This window comes from Neovison vison, chromosome 12, assembly GCF_020171115.1.
Source record: "Neovison vison isolate M4711 chromosome 12, ASM_NN_V1, whole genome shotgun sequence".
Classification (NCBI taxonomy): Eukaryota; Metazoa; Chordata; class Mammalia; order Carnivora; family Mustelidae; genus Neogale; species Neogale vison.
In genome coordinates, this window is record NC_058102.1 from 58522864 (window position 1) to 58542964 (window position 20101).

Consider the following 20101-nt stretch of genomic DNA (forward strand, 5'->3'; position numbering starts at 1 on the left):
GGTTTTTCATTTTGTTTTGTTTCTGTGAATGTTTATCCTCATAAATCTACAGCATACCACTTCAGCCTCTCCATTCTGTCTGCAGCCCTCTATCCCAGAGCAGAGGCAGTCACATTTTTTTCTTATATTCCCATATTCTAGACTAGAGGGAAAAGCTATACATGAGACTAAACAGAGACTAGATATTAAGCCCATTCATATCTCAGAATTTTCCCGATGTTTCAAACCTAGGAAATACTACTCTTCATAGTGGGTTTTGGTTTGAAGTTTTTGGAGTAAAACTCTTAGTCAACACACACACACACACACACACACACACACACACACATACATAGCACATGCGTCAAGTAAGAGTGGAGATTCGAAAATGATCTAATTTAACTGAATGGCTAGCAGCCCCGTATCCTTAGAATTCAGTTTTGTTTCCACCTTTATTGATACATCTCTATAGAAAAATAATCCAAGATTAAAATAAACTTAATATTTCCTGAAAACTGCTTTCTTTATTTTTGCATTTGCTCTTCAATAAAACAAATCCCTTTCACGATCATAAAATTACAGTAAATCTGGGGTCATTCAAACCACGATGTGTCAGAAATGAACCCATCAACAGTGTGTACTATAAAACTGACCGAGCAGCCAAACAAAGGAGTTTGGGAGACTCTGGTGAATATTCTAAAGGGAGTCAAATAAGATAGAAGTGTTTACTTATTAACTAGGACAATGCAACATTGCATAAATAAGAGATAGTTTTGAAAAGTCTTATTTCATGATACCTTAAATAAAATACATTTACCAAAGCTGTTTTCTCATGGTGGTTGATTTGGGGATTTCTTGGTTTGTACTGAACAAAACCTCCTTTTTGCTGAATCTGAAACAATGACCTGAAAAAAACTATATGTAAAGTTACCACTTTGACATCACAGCTGTTCATGCCAATTATTCATCCAAAATAGCACCACCACAATGTAATTCTGAATAATCAATTACGGGATCAAAAATAATTGGCAACAATAAATGATAGTGGTCCTCTGCATTTACAAGAAGCATCATAGACTTCAACAATATTTATTGACCTGGAAGTCTCCAGCAATAATTAATCATGAATTATTCATAGCAGATAAAGGATCTTGAGTTATCTGATGGGATCCAATCCTACCCAATCTGCCCTCACAAAATGTTTGAAGCCTTTTGGCATTTTGCCCTGTGTAGGAGCCTGATTCTTTCAGCTATTTGGTTCGTAAGAACATCTTGTATTTCAATGAAGAAAAACAACCCTCTCCTATTGTGATAAATAATGGAGGAAATCTCTGCAATCCAATATTTTTAACACATAACATCATTTAAAAATTTTGACTTGACTATATATTTTCCTTAATGTTGACATGCTAGGACTTTCACGTCTTTAAAAAGCTTCTGAGTTTTGCTTTTGGGGCTCCTCCAGGTCAATTTATTAATGTATCCTCCCTTTCCACTGAGGATATTTAACGCACTTCACATTTTTCACATATTCAATGTTAGGCTCTTCTGTCTTTCTTTATAATTTCCCTCTTCCTCCCCGAGCACCTCCTTCACATACTACTGGGCTTCAAAAGCCAAATAAGGGGCTTCAGCATGAAATCATAGGCAGAATTTGGAATAGAAATATTATTTTTAAAAATGGAGCAGAATAAAAATGTACTATAAGGCCATAAGACCTCTTAGTAACAGAATCCCCATCTTCTCTGTTCCAGTTGCTCCTTTTCCTCTAGTAATGGATCAAGTGAAGTAAAGCACTTTTCACAGATACTGATTGATCCAAATGAGTGTTTCCAAGTCACGAGGAAAAGACAAAGGGCTAGAGGGGAAGAAAACACTCATTAGGTATTTCCAGTATTGTGCTTGGCATTTTGTTAAAAACTTCCAGTTTGGTGGATAAAAGGACAGACAGTGAAGGTAAACTGCCTAGGTTTGAATTAAGCTCTGCCAGAATCCAGTCACTACCTGTATGGCCCTGAGCAAATTACCTCCTCTTTGGGACCTCAAGCTCCCTGTCTGCAAAAGACGGATAGTAATAGGGCTAAATTTATGAGTAACTGTGATGATTATTTGGGTTCATGTGTGTCGTGTCCTGTAACAGTAGTTGGCTTATCATCTATGCTATAAGCATTAGGTAGTTATTATGATTGCTGATTATTATTAGAGCTCCTTTGGTTTGGATGCACAACAGCCCCCCTATAAGATGATGATTATCAAATGTTGCATTTTACTCAAGAGGAAACTGGGGCTTCCCAAAAGTAAGAAAGATGACCCCACACATGCACAATGAGTAAATGATCTCTTGATCTCTGGGACTCCAAGCCTGTGCTCTTACACTGAAGGGAATGATGACTGCTGAGCTAGCTCTGGACACCTTTAAAAGGACCGTTCCTGGGACTGGATCAGCAAAATTCCAAAAGCCCTTGTCCCTTCCTGTTATTTAGTTCCTCTTTCTTTTTTTACTTTTTTGTCCTTTCCCCCTTCTAATTCCCAACATCAATGACATATGTGGATTGGTATGAGGAAAACATCATTTTGAAAGATAAGAACTGAGAGGGAAGTTATTTTGTTCCTAACCATAAAAATCCCATCAAACTTACAGGAGTCTAGTGTTGTTGCCTCTTTCAAGGTCTCCCCAAAGTATTTTTCACTGATTTCTCTTCCTCTCCTCAATTCCTCTAGCATGTATGGCCTGAACTAAACTGTTAGAACATCTTATGTATGATTTAAATTACTAAATTGCATACATCTTAATGTATAAATTTTTTTATAATAAGTATTTTATCAGATTCACCTGTTGAGAAGGCATGAAGAGCTCCATCCTTTCTCAGAGGATCTCCTTCTGCGTCCCTCCCCAATTTTCTTTCCAATAATAATAATAATAATAATAATTCTAAGATATGTGGCTTAGATGTATCCATGTTCTGCAATTGGCATTGTGTCCATGTTAATTTCCTGGTTTTGATAAGTCACTGTGGTTTTGTGAAATGTTATCACTGGGAAGAGCTAGGTGATGGGTACATAAGAACTCTCTGTACCGTTTTGCAACTCTGACAATTTTTTAAAAAATATTTCAAGATTTAAAAAAAAAACATAAAAGTCAATTGTCCTGCTGGAACACAGACTATTTCTTACTGATTTCTAATTGTAAGTCATACATATCCAACAAAACACCAAGGTCCCTGAATATGAAGGCAATGATGTGGTTCTCTGGACCTCCCCCACAAATATTGACATTATTGATGGGAGGATGGCGAGAGTGGAAGAGTTGGGAACATAGGGGGAATTTCATAAACATTTGTAAATTGATGAGTGGGAGGCATAAGAAAGCACACCTTAATTTTTGAGACTCAAGGATTCAAACGCATGGTTGCTATGCTCCTGTTTTCACCTCTTTTGGAACATGGTAGAGAAATTAATTCAAGATAAAAAAATATCTGAATGGAAAAATGTCCCAGACATTGGAACAGATAACCATTACTCATACTATCATGCGTGGTTGAGTCTTCCTTTAAAACCTCTAATTCAACATATGTTGCCAAATGACTAGGGAGCTGGCTCAGTTGTTAGATTCAGTTGTAATTTATGGGGTTCATAATACACAAAAAAGTCAAACTGTTTTAAATAAATAAATATTCACAATTTTTTAATCTTTTTTTTTTTAATTTAGGCTTCACTTCTTAAATTACTGCCCAATGGCATAAAATAAGAAAGAACTTCTAGAAATACTTTTAAAAACCAGGAAATGCATCACTGAGAAAAAGATGTTATCTTTCTACCCCAAACAGTGGAAACTTATGAACTTTTGTCAATACTACAGTTCTACACACCATTGCACAAGTTTTATAAATGGCACTGTCAAAGAGCAATTTGAAATCATTTTTCCAAATCATTGTTCCAAAAGGAAAACTACCTTACTTTAATATGGATCTGTATTTGCCTTAACTTGACAGGGAGTAGAGCTTGGTGTCAATGAAAAGTTCAGTTATGGGTTCAACTCCTACGTGGTCTGTTTACTTTCTCTCAGTAGAAAGCCCAGAACCATGGTTTTAGGCTGTATGTTTAATTCCCAGACACTTAATACTACAGTGTAACTAAACCAACCCCTACTATTGTCCAACATCTCATCTCAAAACCAAAGCTCAGCATATCACAGTTGAGGCATATGCTTTTTTTTTTTTTTTTTTAAACAAAACTTACCATGCTATGGGAGTGAAAAATTCTAATTGTAAGGAACTTCAGAAAAAACTCACATTTGCTTTTCCCCATAGAGTATTTCTGGCTCAATTAATTCATTCCCACTTGGATGTTAGCCTCATGAGGGCAGAAAGACCATCTGTTTTATTTACCACTGTATCACCAGTACTCAGGGCACTGGTTGGCACTCACAGTTTCTGACAGGTAACTGGAGAGTTCTGTATGGACACAAAGCTGAAAACACCTATTTCAAATGGAAATTGAGTACTTAACAAACTTAACACAGTGGTTCCCCAAATGTGGTCCCCACAACAGCAACATCAGCATCATCTGAGACCTTGTGAAAAATACTAATTCTCTGACTCTACTACAGACCTCCTGAACCAGAGCCTCTGGGGATGGTGTCCTGAAACCTGTATTTGAACAAACCCTCCAGGTGATTCTGAGGTAGGCTAAAGTGTGCTAGCTACTGGTATAACCCAAGGAAGAAAAATCTTTTACCAAATTCAGCTGGGATTTGAAGCAACAGTTTCAAATTACATAAATTCAGCCATTTTAGTACAGAATTGTACATACAAATCCTGGAAGAGTGTCCGAAAAGCAGCCTTCTTTTTTTTAAAGATTTATTTTTATTTATTTATTTGAAAGAGGGAAAGTGTGTGCTCACCCTCAAGTTTGGCAAAGGGAAAGGGTGATGGAGAGAATCTCAAGCAGACTCCCCACTAAGCATGGAGCCCTTGTGGGGTTTGATCTCAAGACCCCTGAGTTCATGATCTAAGCTGAAATCAAGAGTTGGATGCTTAATAAATAAATAAATAAATAAATAAAAGAGTTGGATGCTTAAATGACTGAGTCACCCAGGCACCCCTGGAAAACAACTTTTTCAGAATAGATACTTGGACCAATAAAAGCTGATCACGGTTCTGTACTTTATATAGCAATGTACCTTGAATCCTAAAGTACGAGTGTGAGACAGAAACAAGAAATGTTAAATAAAATATTAAACAAGGGATTATAACTGTAAAATGTCCTCCCAGCTCACTCTTTCTAAGGCAAATCTAAATAGAGTTGATTTAATGAATTTAGAAGTAATGTGATACGCTATTAATGTCCCCACACTTGGAGCAAAAGACCTCTGTTTTTCTTTACTGGCTATAAATTACCCAAAAAACTCACTGGGATTCTTAATCATTCCAATGAGCTTTATAATACCAAAGTGGAAAATTCTATGATTGAGTAAGAGTGTCAAGGGCCCATAATGTTCCAAAACCAACAGACTTCTTGATGACAGAAAATAGAGAAGGATGATCCAAATGTCTCAGGACAGACCAGAAGAATAGATGAATCTAACAGAACAGTATTTAAAAGGATGAAAATAAACTTCTACACCTGGATTAAGCATTTACAAACTATAGGTTTGGGGAGATTTGACATAGCAACAGCATATATTAAAAAACAAAACAAAACAATGAAAAAAACCTTTACTTGCAGTCTCTCCATGAGTCAATATTGCCTCCATTGTCCCCTGGAAAGCAACAATGATCTCAGAATGTCTTAGCAAAAGCAGGGTATGTTCACAGATTTACAGCTGTGTTCTGATCTGCTCTGAAATGTCTGCTTTCACTTCCAGGGCCCCCAATGCATAGAAAACACAGATCAAATAAGACAGCCAAGATGGTGCCATGACAAGAAATCACACTCTCTGTAGGGAAAATGAAGTAACTATGAGTAACTAGATGGTGGAAGAGAAAATTCAGCATGGATCCAGGCATGCTCCCTATCTTAAATGTGTTAAGGGCTACCATAGGAAGAGGCACTTAAAATGTCCCGTATAAGAGTAAGCTTAAAAGCAACGAGCAGAAGCTAATGAACCACCTCTGGTTCCAAAGGTAGAGTAACACACAGGAAGAGCTGTTGTGATAGTTTTATGTGCCAATTTGGCTGGCTAATGCAGTGCCCAGTTATTTAATCAAACATTACCGTAGGAGTAACTGTGAAGGTAATCTGTAGATGTGGACAACATGCGCAGTCAGTTGACCTTACTTAAGTAAAGGAGATTAGCTTTAATAATGTGGGTGGGCCCCATCCAATTACTGGAAGGCCTTTGGTGCAAAAGCTGAGGTTTTCAGAGTGAAAGAAATACTCCCGTAAGATTACAACATTAAAATTTTGCCTGAGTTTCAGGCCTACCAGCTTGCTCTACAGATTTTAGTCTTGTTAGCATAAATAAACAAACAGGTAAATAAAGAAACTGTGTGTGTGTGTGTGTGTGTGTCCTCATCCTGTTGGTTCTGCTTCTCTGGAACAATGACTGACAGCCCAAAGACAGAATGGTCTACGTCCAGTCATGCTGAATTCCTATCATATACAAGTGTAAGCAAGGAAACTACATTGGTTATAATGAGGAGACATTAGAATATATGCCTTTTAATAAAATTTAAAAGCATGTGTAGAACACACTGAGTTTAACTCAATGTAATAGTTTTATTGAGGATCCTGGCTGTGTGAAATACTGTGTGAGGGTCTGGGGACATAATGATGAGTAGAAATATCTGCTATTCTCCCTTATTGGAATGTACTTGAGTCCTGTAACATAGGCACCTACTCTAGAACACAAACATGATGGTCAACAGATACTTGTTGAATGAAAACATATTTTAAGATCATAGGGAAATACATAGATACATATATTAAATAATGTTTGGGAAACCTTTCTATCAAAAATATTTTCATGTCTTACACTTGAATTTTTTAATTAGGATAAGACTTGATCATCAAAAAAAAATTCTCCATGTTATGCTTCCTTCTCCAATAACACATAAGAGTGAATTATTTTCCTAAACTCTTCTCCTGTCCGGACAGCTTACACACTAATCTTAAAAAAGCCCAACTCGATATTTATTCATTTCACCTATTTGAAAGGGCCATCTCCTAAGGCTAAGAAACCTGCCATCTCTGAATTGTCTGTAATGTTATATTCTCAGTGGAGGAAGACTAACAGCCAACTGGTGGATTGAGCCTGTTCATCTGGCCTTCCACCATGGATAGCTAGCAAATTCACCATATTGCTTTTCCAAACAGAAATGTTAAGGAACATAGAGGAAGAACTACATGGACTTTGATAACAAGAGCATCATAGTAGAAAGACTAAATTCATATCACACTTGTAATTGTTCAAAGTACCTTCAAAGCCCATCTACCTGTATTGCTAAATAAATAAATAAATAAATAATAAGCAAGCTAGCCAGCCAGCAAGTGTGTGTCATTTGACAGATGAATAAAAAGAGAAATGAATGGGATGAAACTAAAGTTTTAACCCCAATCCTTCCAGTTAAGAGAGTTGAATGCTTTAAAAAAATTATAATAATTAGATCATATTGATAGGATAGAGGGTAAAATGTTCTTTTGATAGCAAGGAGAAATTTGGGATGCCTGGATAGTGCAGTCGGTTAAGCATCTAACTGTTGGTTTCATCTTAGGTTATGATCTTAGGGTTGTGAGATCACGATCTCAGGGTCGTGAGATCAAGCCCCACATCTGGCTCTGTGCTCAGTGAAGAGTCTGTGGAGATTCTCTCCCTCTCCCCCTTCCACTCCTGTGCTCTCTCCCTCTCCATCTCTCTCTCCTTCTCTCAAATAAATAAATAAATAAATATTTAAAAAACAAACAAAACAATGAGAAATCTATTCTACAGAGGAGATGATTCATCAGTTTTCTTACACTTGATCCAATGTTGTTAAGAAATGAAATATGACAGGGGTGTCTGGGTGGCTCAGTGGGTTAAAGCCTCTGCCTTCAGCTCAGGTCATGATCTCAGGGTCCTGGGATTGAGCCCCACATTGGGCTTCCTGCTCAGCGGGGAGCCTGCTTCCCCCTCTCTCTCTCTGCCTGCCTCTCTGCCTACTTGTGATCTCTGTCGAATAAATAAATAAAATCTTAAAAAAAAAAAAGAGCTGAAATACGACATTACAGGGGAACTTACATATACAGGTTGCTGAGAATTTCATACGTAGCCATATTGACTGGCAACACACCCAGGAGTCCCAGGGGGCTTGATTATGTATTCACTGTTTATTGATTACTGGACATTTCTCATAAAGACAAAACTCATCATGTTTTACAGGGTTCATATCCTAAAATCCTAATGAGCACCTCATTTCCTAAGAAAAGGTGATCAAAATAATGTGGAAAAGAATGGGGTGATAAAAAATGAAAAATATGTAGTAGCAAACTTGCATGAGTCATAAACTAGGATCCTAGACTTGGCTGTGCGCTGAGAAGCTTGGTGATCTCTGTAATGACCTCTTTCTCACCTAGGTACGTAGAGGAACTTTATGTATTTGCTTACTCCATGCTGAAATTACCTTTTCAGACTGCTTTGCCTTTATAACATAACTGCTTTCATTTTTAATGGGATGGAAGAAATTATGGCTGTTTTTCTGAAACCACATCAATTTTCAAAGGCAGCTGTAGCAACAGAGATGCGTTTGCACTGGAATTTTGGCTTCAAGGACAGTACCACTTTGAAAATTTGGCTGATTTCCCCAAACCCATAAGTTGGAGAAATACCAGGAATAAAAAGGGGAATTACATGGATGATTTACAATTTTCTTCACTCCCTTTCCTTAAAGTTAGGCCTTGTCAGTTGCCAAGAAAACAAGTTGAGATAAAATGGAACCAAGTGATGACTGACAATTAACTACAGCAAACTATTTCAATGAATAAATTGGCCATAAATTAAAAATAAGAGACACTCCAATTTTAATAATATATTTCAGTAGAAAGAAGCAGGGACAGAGATTTGTTTTGGTTTTGAAAAAAAAACTTTTGGTTTTGTTCTGTTGTGTTTTCTAGTACTGTTTCCTCCCTAACTATATTTTCCTTAAGAAAAGTCTAAGAATTGGTCATTGCCAACCTACAGAATGTTTACCCACCAATGAACTGACTTTGATTTTAATTTTTCCTTTCCTTTTCCTTTTTTTCTTTTTCTTTCCTTTTTCTGAGCCCTCACCATTCCCCATCTTTGCTTTTCTTCCTGGGCATACAATAAAAGTCAGCATGACTTATAGCTTGCACTGAGGTACGGCTTTTCCACATATCCATAAGCATACACCTCCAATTTGAAAATACCCTTTTGTTCCTCATGGAAGAAATAAATGAAAATTTACTCAGTTAGGCTGTTTGTCTCTTTTGACTTTTCTATCTTTGCAGGTAAAAGAAAGTATATATGCTTGAAAGCCACAGGTAACCATATCATTACATTTTATGACAGGAAAAGAGCTAGTTTTCCAGCCGCATCCAAACTTGTCTCAATGCCAACTTCCTCCCATTTGCCTTTAAAAAAAAATCAGTTATTCCTCTAACCACCAAGCATACAGAGAACCAATGGGCCTCATTTCTGGTAATCCTTCAAATTCAACAACCACCTAGGAAATGTGCGCATACACACACACACACACACACTTACACTCGGGAGGTGTGAAAGTTCTGAACCACCTGAAACACCATCTGTTCCTCTTCTTATGCTAACAAATTGTGAAAGAAAATTTACCATTCAGGTTACATAATTGTAAAACAAGAATGACCAAGAACTTGAAGAGCTGATTGAGAATGTAAGTAGGTAAAAAGTGTGGTACAGGACTGTTGTCAGTGTGTACTCACATTCATGTGACATGCCCAGCTGAGGCCATTTCCTCTACTTGTGGTTTTCAAACTGGACCTGGAGCCTACAGGTTACTGAAGTCACAGATCAATTTGCTACAACTTCCCAACGAGTCCATTTTAGTCACTAGCTGGCTGGGGGTATCATTTTTATAATAAGACATAGATATAAGACAGAGCAATATCAAATTTTGCATATATTTTATGAAATTGATAAGCATGCAAAATAATTACATGATTATAATGAGATGCTTAATACTCCAAATCACCTAGATCTCTGTCATCTTCTTTTAGAAGTCCTTTGAGGGGCGCCTGGGTGGCTCAGTGGGTTAAATCCTCTGCTTTTGGCTCAGGTCATGATCCCAGGGTTCTGGGATTCAGCCCCACATCGGGCTCTCTGGTCAGTGAGGAGCCTGCTTCCCTGCCCCCCGCCCCGGCCTGCCTCTGCCCACTTGTGATCTCTGTCAAATAAATAAATAAAATCTTAAAAAAAGAAGTCCTTTGAAAACGATCTTCAAGAAAGCATCATACTACACCATTAAGTCTCTATGAAGGGAATGAACTGGCATATAGCTACATATAGAGAAAAAGTTCTAAGATACGAAGGCTGAGGGGTGCCTGCGTGGCTCAGTTGGTTTAATGACCACCTCTTGGTCTCAGCTCGGGTCATGGTCTCAAGGTCATGGGATCAAGCTCCACATTGGGCTCCACAGTCAATGGGGATTCTGCTTGAGAATCTCTCCCTCTCCTTTTTTCCCTCCCTCATGTGCGGGTGCTCTCTCTTTCTCTCTCAAATAAATGAATCTTTAAAATACAATAAAATACAAAGTTTGGTTCTGTAGCATAAGGAAACTGACCTACCCAAGGAACTGTTGATATTGCTGTTTTCATTCCACGTATGTGAAATCTCATGAACATACCCCAGCCATAAAGCACACATATATGTTAAAGCAGTATTAGGTACTTACTGGAAAAGTCATATCTAAAATCAAAATTGTCCCTGTCCCACTAAAATATAAAATGAAAAAAGCTTTTCATACTTTTTTATAATTGAGAGAGAGAGAAAGAGAAAAGCAGACAAGAACAAGGAAACAAGGAAAAGAAGGGGAAATTGAATCACTTCTCTTTGTGTCTAGGAAAAATATATCACAAGTTTGTTTGTGTTTAGCCCCCAATTTGTAGCCCAGCAATCTGAATCTATGAGCTTAAGACTTCATGGATGAGTGCATGAACCAGCTTCTGATTTAGAGGATAGCATTAACTCAATTAACTTTGAGACTAGCCCTTTCGAGAAATATATATAGCTATGGCACACAATATTTCAATTCCAAAATGAGAATGTCAACTGAGAAACTAAATTTAAAATTTCAGTGGTTTCTCTCTCAGCTCCTCCCACACTTACTACAGATTTGAATAATATGAAGCCAGGAAGCATTTAAATAAATCGGGTGTGCATTCTAGGTTTTATTGCAGGTGGTGGTGCTTTAATCACTTGAAGTCTGTCAAATTATAGGCTGACACACACAAGGAAGGAAATATATGTCCTGTATGCCATGTTATTAGTGCTCTACCCTCAGCCAGGAAGGGAAATGTTTTTCCTGTTGGGCAAGAGAAGATGGGATGGGATGGGATGGGATGGGATACAGGCTCTGCGGTCTGAAGCATCCCCCAAAGTGCTCACCAAGCTGAGCTAGCAACCAAGGTCCCTTGAAGACAGAACTTCAAGATAACATTAGGCAGAAAGGGAAAGAATCCTCCCAACACAAAAGACCATGTAAATACTGATACATATATACATGCGTGCACACACACACACACACACACATCACGTGTTCTTTCGGGGTTCCTTTATAAATAACACATTATTAAATTCTGCCTGGGCTGACACTTCTATGGTCAACCTGTCAACCAAAGAGTTCTGGTTAATGTTAAATTCTGTCTTAAACATAGAGGGCTTGTCTATTACCTGGGCTTAAGAAGGTGTCCACTACATACCAGAAGCACTTTGAAATTTAAGGGTGATAATTTATTGATCACACCAACATATTTCTGGCTGTTTTTCCAAGATATGAGCCACAAGAAGTATTGTTGTGATCACCAGTAGTCAAACTGTAATTGACATTACCCAGACTTTGGTTTCAAAAGAAAGAGAGAGAGGGTGTGTGTGTGTGTATATGTGTGTGTGTGCGCGCGCGCACACACACGTATACATTTAGGGTATGCAGAGTTGCAATATAGAATTTTTATCTTATAAACTTTCTGGTTGTAATGAAAACCCAAATGTCCACTTGAATGTAAATGTATCTTTTATTGTATGTTTTCATTAGAAAATTTACTAATTAAAATGAGCATACCTCAGAAATCTATACTATTATAAGCTAATACTGGAGCACTTACTTGTGCCAGGTGCAGTTCTAAAGGATTTCCATCTAATAGCTCGTTTGATCCTAATAACATCTCTTAGAGAGAGGCACTATTATAGCCTTTTTTTTTTTAATGACTTTATTTATTTATTTGAGAGAGAGAGAGCGAGCGAGCTCGAGCATGCAAGTAGGGGGTGAAGCAGAGGGAGAGGGAAAAGCAGATTCTGGGCTGACCATGGAGCCCACTGGGGGCTCAATCCCACAATCCTGAGATCATGACCTCAGCTGAAATTGAGAGTTGGAGGCTTAACTGACTGAGCCACACAGGTGCCCCTATATGCTCTTTTATAGTTGAGGGACTTGAGAAGTTTGGTAACTTGCCAAAATTGCCATGTTCCTGCAGCTAGTCAACTGTAGAATTGGACGTCAAACTTAACAGTGACACTCCCAGATCTCCTGCTCTCAACTCCAGACTACGCTGCTCTCTGTTAGCAAGGGGACAACCGGGTCTTGCTTATCCCCAGTTCCACTTTCATAGTGACTGTGGGGAAAAGTAGATCATACAGGTAAGCCTAGAGGCCTCTGAAACAGTGCAATCAGAGACCCTCTGTTTCTACCTTTCCCAGATCTCAAGCTGCCTCCCCCAGGAATGACCTTCTGTGGAGAGGCATTTGAGAAAATGAGGAGCTGCTGTGACATTCTAGCAGGTATAACTTTCTACAGACTTAAAAACAAACAAACAAACAAAAACAAATTACTTAAAATATTTTTTTTAAGATTTTATTTATTTATTTGTCAGAGAGAGAGAGGGGGAGAGCAAGCACAGGCAGACAGAGAGGCAGGCAGAGGCAGAGGGAGAAGCAGGCTCCCTGCAGAGCAAGGAGCCCGATGTGGGACTCGATCCCAGGACGCTGGGATCATGACCTGAGCCAAAGGCAGCTGCTTAACCAACTGAGCCACCCAGGTGTCCCTACTTAAAAGATTAATACAGACTACAGGACAGAAAAGTAAGCATGTGGTGTAATAACTAGGCAGAGATCTCATATTTCCATATTAATAAAGAATTAGAATAAACATGAGTTCAACATTGCTATACGAAAACATAGCCGGGTTTCAAAGTTGATGGATATGAAGGACTCTGTAGTTGTTTTCACAGAACTATGAGAAAAGGTCTCAGAATTGTCTCCCATGCAACAGTCAAACAGGTACAACCTTTACCGTGAGGTGTGGTTACCAGTTCTCAGGGAGACAGTCTCGTGTTGAAATAGGAAAACACTGTGTCGATGACAGACAAACAAGCAATTGTTTAAGTCATGCTGTCTATCGTTGTCATTTTCACCTACATGAAAATAAATACAAATGGTAGAATGTGTGTGAAGTGGATAAAGAAACCAGCCCAAAGAACATGCATTAAGAATCACAGGACGTTACAGTTAGAAAGGACCTTAGGGAACAAGTCCAACTTCTTCATCTTACATAAAATAAAACCAGGGTGAGCGGAATTTGGATTGTATGAATTTGGATTGTATTGAAGTACATCTTCAGCTCTGGGCATGAGGAATCGCCCCTAGAGAGAACGTATGGAGAGAGAAGACCTGAGATGGGTATGTAGAGCCCTGAGAGCCCTGGGTTTGGAGCGGTGGGTCGATGAAGGGCCCCCATGAAGGCAGCTGGTGAGGGGCAATGGAGAGGGAGAAAGAAAGCCAAGAAGCTCATGAGGTCATGAGAGCGTAGGAGGGAAGGAATTTTAGGAAAGACTGAGTGGTTGTGTTCAATCTTAAAAGGAGTCCTAAGGAGATCAGAACTAGGAAATATGCATTAGATTTGTTCGTTATTGATCAGTGGTGACCTGAGCAAAAGCAGTTTCAGGCTCATGATTATAGTGGAAGAGAATGAGAGGTAAAATAGTAAGACAGAACTCAAGATAGTAAGATAGTAAGTAAGCCCACATTCCACAAGCCTGGAAAAAAGAAAAAGATGGTACCGTGGTCAAAGAAATCCTTATGGGAAAACAGTTGGTAGAGCATGAGAGGAATAATTGAAGCAGTCATCAAAACAACATAAAGGAAGATGAAAGAAATGGGTAGAGGTCAGACTGAGAGATGAACCTTGAAAAGAGGATGTACAGAGCTTGCTCTGAGACAGTAGAGATGGGAAAGGGATGGCTATAACACAACTAGGTAGTTTTTCAACCAAATTTTAATTTCTATGATTAACTTTTCCAACCATGTGGAGTTTATTTTGGTGAATGATCAAAGTTCTAAAAATTCTCTTCTTTGACTGCCTATGTTAAGGTTTGAATGAATGAGTAATCAACAGGGAGCCCCAGGCCTAGACCCTCCACTCACAAAGGACTCAGACAAGCTATTGTTAGCAGCACAGCCTCCCACACATGCCCTTCCCTTCATCCTCCACTCACTGGAACAAGTTTCCTCATTCTCCAGATCCTTCCACCAGCTATGGAAATTAGGTTCTCACGCCATTGGGAAACACTGAGGAGATTGATGGGAAGGAGTTCAACTATCTTCAATCTTGTGAAGCCTGGCAAGTTTAAAGCCTTGCCAACTATCTATTTTCTTTGCTTGGTTTTTGCCACAGGCAAGAATGAGCAATAAGAAGGAAGAGTGATGGCAGAAAAGAGCACTCTTAGAAAATGAAAAGAGAGAGAGAGAGAAAGGCTTAGAATAGGGAAGATTTACTGCTGAACTTAAACCAGAGAGCTAGTTAGGAAAGAGTGGTTGGTCACAGAATTAAAAGCTACTCATGTGTGTTTATTTAAGATTATGTGGATTACCTATGACATTGGATGACCCAAATGGGTTTCCCTCCACAAAGGTGCTCCTACTAGATATCTGTGTGAGTCCTTTCCTGAGAACCATGAACCCTGTGTGCAAAATCAATTATGGTTCTTTCCTCCAGGAAGAGAGTGAGACAAAGTGGTCTGAAAAGCCGTGTTGCCCTTAGATTTTAGCAACTTTGGCTTCAGCATTATTCTTTAGTTATAAAGTCTGAGATACATTTTTCAAAACTGGATCAGATACATTTTCATATCCATCCTTTCCCCCTTAATCTTAAAGGTATGTAAGACTTTTCTTAGGTGAGGAATGAAAAAGATAGTCTCTGAATTAGTATATACCACAATACGATCATTTAAATTCACTCCAGAGGTGCTGGCAAGAGCTGTCTTGCTTGAGTTCATGTAGTCTACCTTTTCCCCAACCCCTCTCCCCAATTTTAGAAGTGTTGGGTAGTAATGCAATTCTGTTTCTTGAAAGGATATATTCATTCAACAGGCATTTTTTTTTTTAAGCACCAACACATGCATGACATTGGTCTGGGTGCTGCAAATATCAAGATGAATGAGATATAAAATTGGCCCCTTGGCATCTAGTAAAGAGGAACAAGAGAAAATGTAAATACTTTTTTCATTTCCACAATCTGATTTATTTGGAGGTTTGTTTTATACCCTTCCTCAGAATACCAAAACCTATGATATATCCATTGCCTTGTGTATTATCAGCAGACCTGTCATCATCAATAAGCAGAAATGTAAATAAAACTGGTTATACAAAAGGAAAGTTCTAGATAAAGAGAGAGACTTCATCTAAAAGAGCAACACATGACACTATGAGAAATGCCAACCACCCTTCTGTCTAATTCTAGGAGGCAGTGTCAAAGACACACACACACACACACACACACACACACTACAACAACTACAACAAAACCACTTACCTGATTTGCCCACACCTGCTCTCCCAAATATTGCCAGCTTGACCTCTGCACTTTTAGCCATGCTGGGTGTTGGTAGATAATTCACTGTTGTGCACACTGAAGAGCTGAGAAAATCTTTTTGGCTCCAGCCTTTGGATTCACCATATCATTGTAAATCTGCAGTCCTGCAACCAAAGAGATTTGGGAAGTCCTAAGTGACTGGAGAAAGGAATTTGTATTTATGAAGCACCTTCTCCCTGACGGCCACCACTCACTTTATCATCATCTTCCTCCACGGCAATCCCGTGGAAGGATTATAGTCATTTACTGCAAACTGGTCAACTAATAAGTGATAGATCCATGACTTGAACTTAGATCTCTTTGTTTCTAAAACATATGCATTTTCATACCCAACAACATTGCCTAAGGTGTTTTTTTATGAAGGTATTATCTTTGGATCACTAATGGATAACAAATAGTTGAAGTGTGTGAATACGTGTATTTACCACGTGTCTATACATACCCAATACACAACACACGGGATGGGGAGAGTCACATTTAGAAGTCTTTCTTTTCCTGAGGGCTGAATAATATACATTCGTCTTCATCCATCCTACTGTAATGATTGGATTTGCACTTCAAGGTTAAATTTTAGCTCAGTTCACACTAGATCCCATGATTGAGACATCTGACAGATATCCATGTTCCAGGAATTGATATACAATATCTACTTTATATCCTTATATTTTTCTAGGCACAACACCCCTGGCACACAAAAGATAAATGCCGTGACTCAACTTCAGATTTCTTTTCTACGACAACCTGAACACTTAACACTGCTCTAACACTTAGAAAATGACATTGCATACAATGTAAGCACATGTGATATAGAAGCAGTGCTTCAGGAATGACACCTAGGTTCTTAGTACCATGAATATGTAAAGCTGGAAACAGCCTTGGGGTTAACCAAAGGAATCCTCCAGCCATGGCAAGAATCCTTCCTAGAGATCAGACAACACCTTGCGTCTAATTGGCCACTTTCAGATACCTGAGGTCAGTGCTGGTGAGCTGACATTGCTTCAACTTTTTGTTTACGTTCAGTCAGAAGCCTTCAAGTAGCCTAACAGTTATTAGGACCCTTGGCCCCATCCTAGGCTACTATTTCCTACGAAAATGAGACCTGGCATCTTCCCTTGTTCTTCATGAGCTGTACGGTTTTGTTTTGTCTTGGTTTGTTCTTGACTCTCGCCTTCTCTCTTCACCACATGGAGTCCTCTTTGCTGGCACTTGCCTCTTGATCACTAAAAACATGGCGTCCACTGCATTCACTCCTTGAGATAGGGCCTGACAAACTGACCTACCAAGGTACACCGAGATACTCCCTATTCTTTGTTTAGCTGGCCTTGTGGCTGTACAAGTACTCACAGCAAGACTCACAACTCTCACAGGAACTGCAGACTCCCTTTTTCTGAACTTCTGCAGTCAGTGTTTGAAACCTATATATAAGACTTGACTCTCATCCTTGTTAAACTTAATCACATCAGTGATTCATTCATTTCATCCTTTTTTTTTCAGTCTGCAAAGATATTTTTACAACACGAATCTGTTATCTAAACGTGTAAACGGCTCCTGCCAATGTTTTGTCATCTACAACTTTTCAAAGGAGCTTCTCAACAGAAAGAAAAAAATAAAAATCCTGCTTAAAAAGGATTTCTACAAAGATGTGAACATGTAATTGTTTTCTTCATTAGGCATCTTAGCCATCAACTTGTACCCAACGAATTTTGTACTTGCTGATTTCCAAAGGGTCAGAACTTCCTCCAAAGGATAAAAAGCTCAACATTGACATTAGCTATTGTTTACCTCACCCCCAACAACAACAACAACAGCAACAAAATTTCTCTGTAATCATTAATAGTTGGAAAACCAGAAGCTTTAACATCTGCAATTTGTCCAGACCCATACTTTTGGCTCAAGATAAAAGAATTTCCTTATTTGTCATTTTATATGTATTCATTATGGAAAGGCCCTATGTTTAAAGTTCCGTGCTTCATTTCAGAACATCACAAAAGCATAATATATGGAGATACATAACTACATAAATTCTAAATAAGAATGACAAGCATTTCTTTGAAACATAGACCATGCAAGGGTCTGGAGCTTGTATAAACAACAATTTGTTATTTCATGCAAAATTGTTCATTCCCATGCACATAAAACCTAAGTAATTATCTATCTTATTTATAGTTCCTGAAAGTAGTCATCAGATGTGATTTTTAAAAAACATTTGTTAAGTCAAATATTTCATTAACTCCCAAATGGCCTCAGAGGTATAGGAATTTCACATAAGAAAGAGAAATTGTGTAGGGCAATTTTTTCCCTTATGAAGGTACAGCTGCTTATTGTCAACCTTATGCTTAGAAAAATCACTTAAAGGAAGACACAAACTGACATATGTCTTTCAACAGTTTGTTATTCACATAAAAATGTGATGTTACATTTGACAAAGATATAAAACAAAGATAAATGTGTAAATTGTAATAAGTGACCTTTTGCCAATTTCTGATGTTCAAAATAATTTATAATCCAAGATCTTCCATAAAATGGGTCTAAAAACATTTGTTTTAATATTATTGTACAGAAATATTCTGGCTGGGTCTAGAAGCTGCCATTTACTTATTATGTGGACACTGCTTTACTAAGACAAAAACTTCTGAGCTTCTATCACCCCTAAAGCTAAAATCACACATAGATATTTAAGAGATTTAAGGCACATTGATTCCCCCCCTCCAACATAAAGGAACTAAAAGAAAGCTTAGAAAGAAGAAAAAAAGGAGCTGGCCTCCATACTATGTTATTACTAATATATTCATTGATCATTCCACAATTGTGCTAAGCACAGACAAAAGTGGCTACCTTCCAGGAGCTTATGATCTGTTAGACCTGTGACATTTAAGTGACCAATAACCTGATTTTTTTTTTACCTTTATTGAAAGAAAGATTTCATTCATAATTCCCAATACTATACTTATCAAAATTCCTGCTTTCCACTTCCTCTTTGGGGGGTAAAAAAAGCAAGCATCTTTATAAGGTAACAGTTTTTCTAACTTCTGTATTTATCATCAAAATAAAGCGCAGCTGTTTAGGCAAGCAAAGCATCTAGTCTGGCCGTGGGAATGAGAGCCTCTTGCCTAGCTCCGAAATCAAGTTCTCCTCTTCTGGCTACGGGGAATGCTCCCTCATCTTGCAACGCAGCACCCACAGCGACAAGGTTAATTGTGCAAGATCCCTGGTGATAGCTTAGCTCCAAAAGCAACAGGTATCCTAGAGTGATCAACAGGCCCATCGTGGACTGCAGGTCACTTGCTCTCAACCTGGAGAGAAACGCAGCCTAAGTCAAAAAGGGCATTCTCAGTCTCAGCTCCGAGGGCGCTGTCAACCCCTGCGCGCCGCGCTCACATCCCCTCCCAGCGAACCCCGAAGCCGCCCTGGGAATTCGCGGGGACCTGGAGAACCGACCCAGAGGCCAAGCGTTCAGGGGGTCTCAAGGGTCTGCAGGAAGTCGTCCCGAAAGAGCCACCTGGGCACGTGCGTGACACTCACCTGTTCACACTCTCCAGGCCCCGGAGAGCCGCGGTCCCCTGCAAGTTCGGGATCGGTCCCCCGAGACCGTGGAGCCCTCCCACGCCGCGCCGCCCAGTCTGCGGCTTGCGTTTCCGAGGCGCGGGGCCGCGATCGCGCGTGGGTGCCGCCGCGGCAGCTGCGAAGACCGACCGACCGGTGCGAGGGTCTCCGCACTCGCGCTCGCCAGGACGGGCGGCGGAGGGACTGCGGCAGGACGCGAGCTCAGCCCGGCCGGGGCCGCCGCTCCGCCGCCAGGATGCTGCAGTGCGGCGCGTCGGCGCCCCCTACTGGGGCCAGAGGCCGGTTCCTCCCGCGACGCCGCCTCCCCGCCCGGAGAGAGGAGACGCATCTGTTCCGCGCGCTCCTGCGGCCCGGGGCTGCCTTCCCTTTCCCCTGCTCGGTCCCTGGCTCCTAGGCTCTCGCTGAGGGACTCCCTCCGTTAAAACTTTGCGTGTGAAAGCGTCGCTCCGTGGGGTTTCCCATTCCTTCCTTCCGATGATGCTCACAACATCCCCTTGAGGTAC

At 39.6% G+C, this 20101-nt stretch overlaps 1 protein-coding gene across 2 annotated transcripts in view; it reads right to left on the reverse strand.

Annotated features, from left to right (window-relative positions):
- The window catches only part of RERG (RAS like estrogen regulated growth inhibitor), a 117898-nt gene extending 98231 nt beyond the window's left edge, over window positions 1–19667 (reverse strand). Inside the window, exons 1-2 of one of the 2 annotated variants that reach the window (XM_044227970.1) lie at window positions 19557–19667; window positions 15975–16138 (exon numbers count right to left, since the gene is read on the reverse strand). In XM_044227970.1, the coding sequence (XP_044083905.1) occupies window positions 15975–16035 (61 nt within the window). In that variant the 5' untranslated portion in view covers window positions 16036–16138; window positions 19557–19667. Of the gene's footprint in view, window positions 1–15974; window positions 16139–17001; window positions 17017–19556 lie in introns of those variants that run through there. The other variant, XM_044227971.1, reaches the window with a different exon arrangement.
- Window positions 19668–20101: the final 434 nt, after the last annotated feature.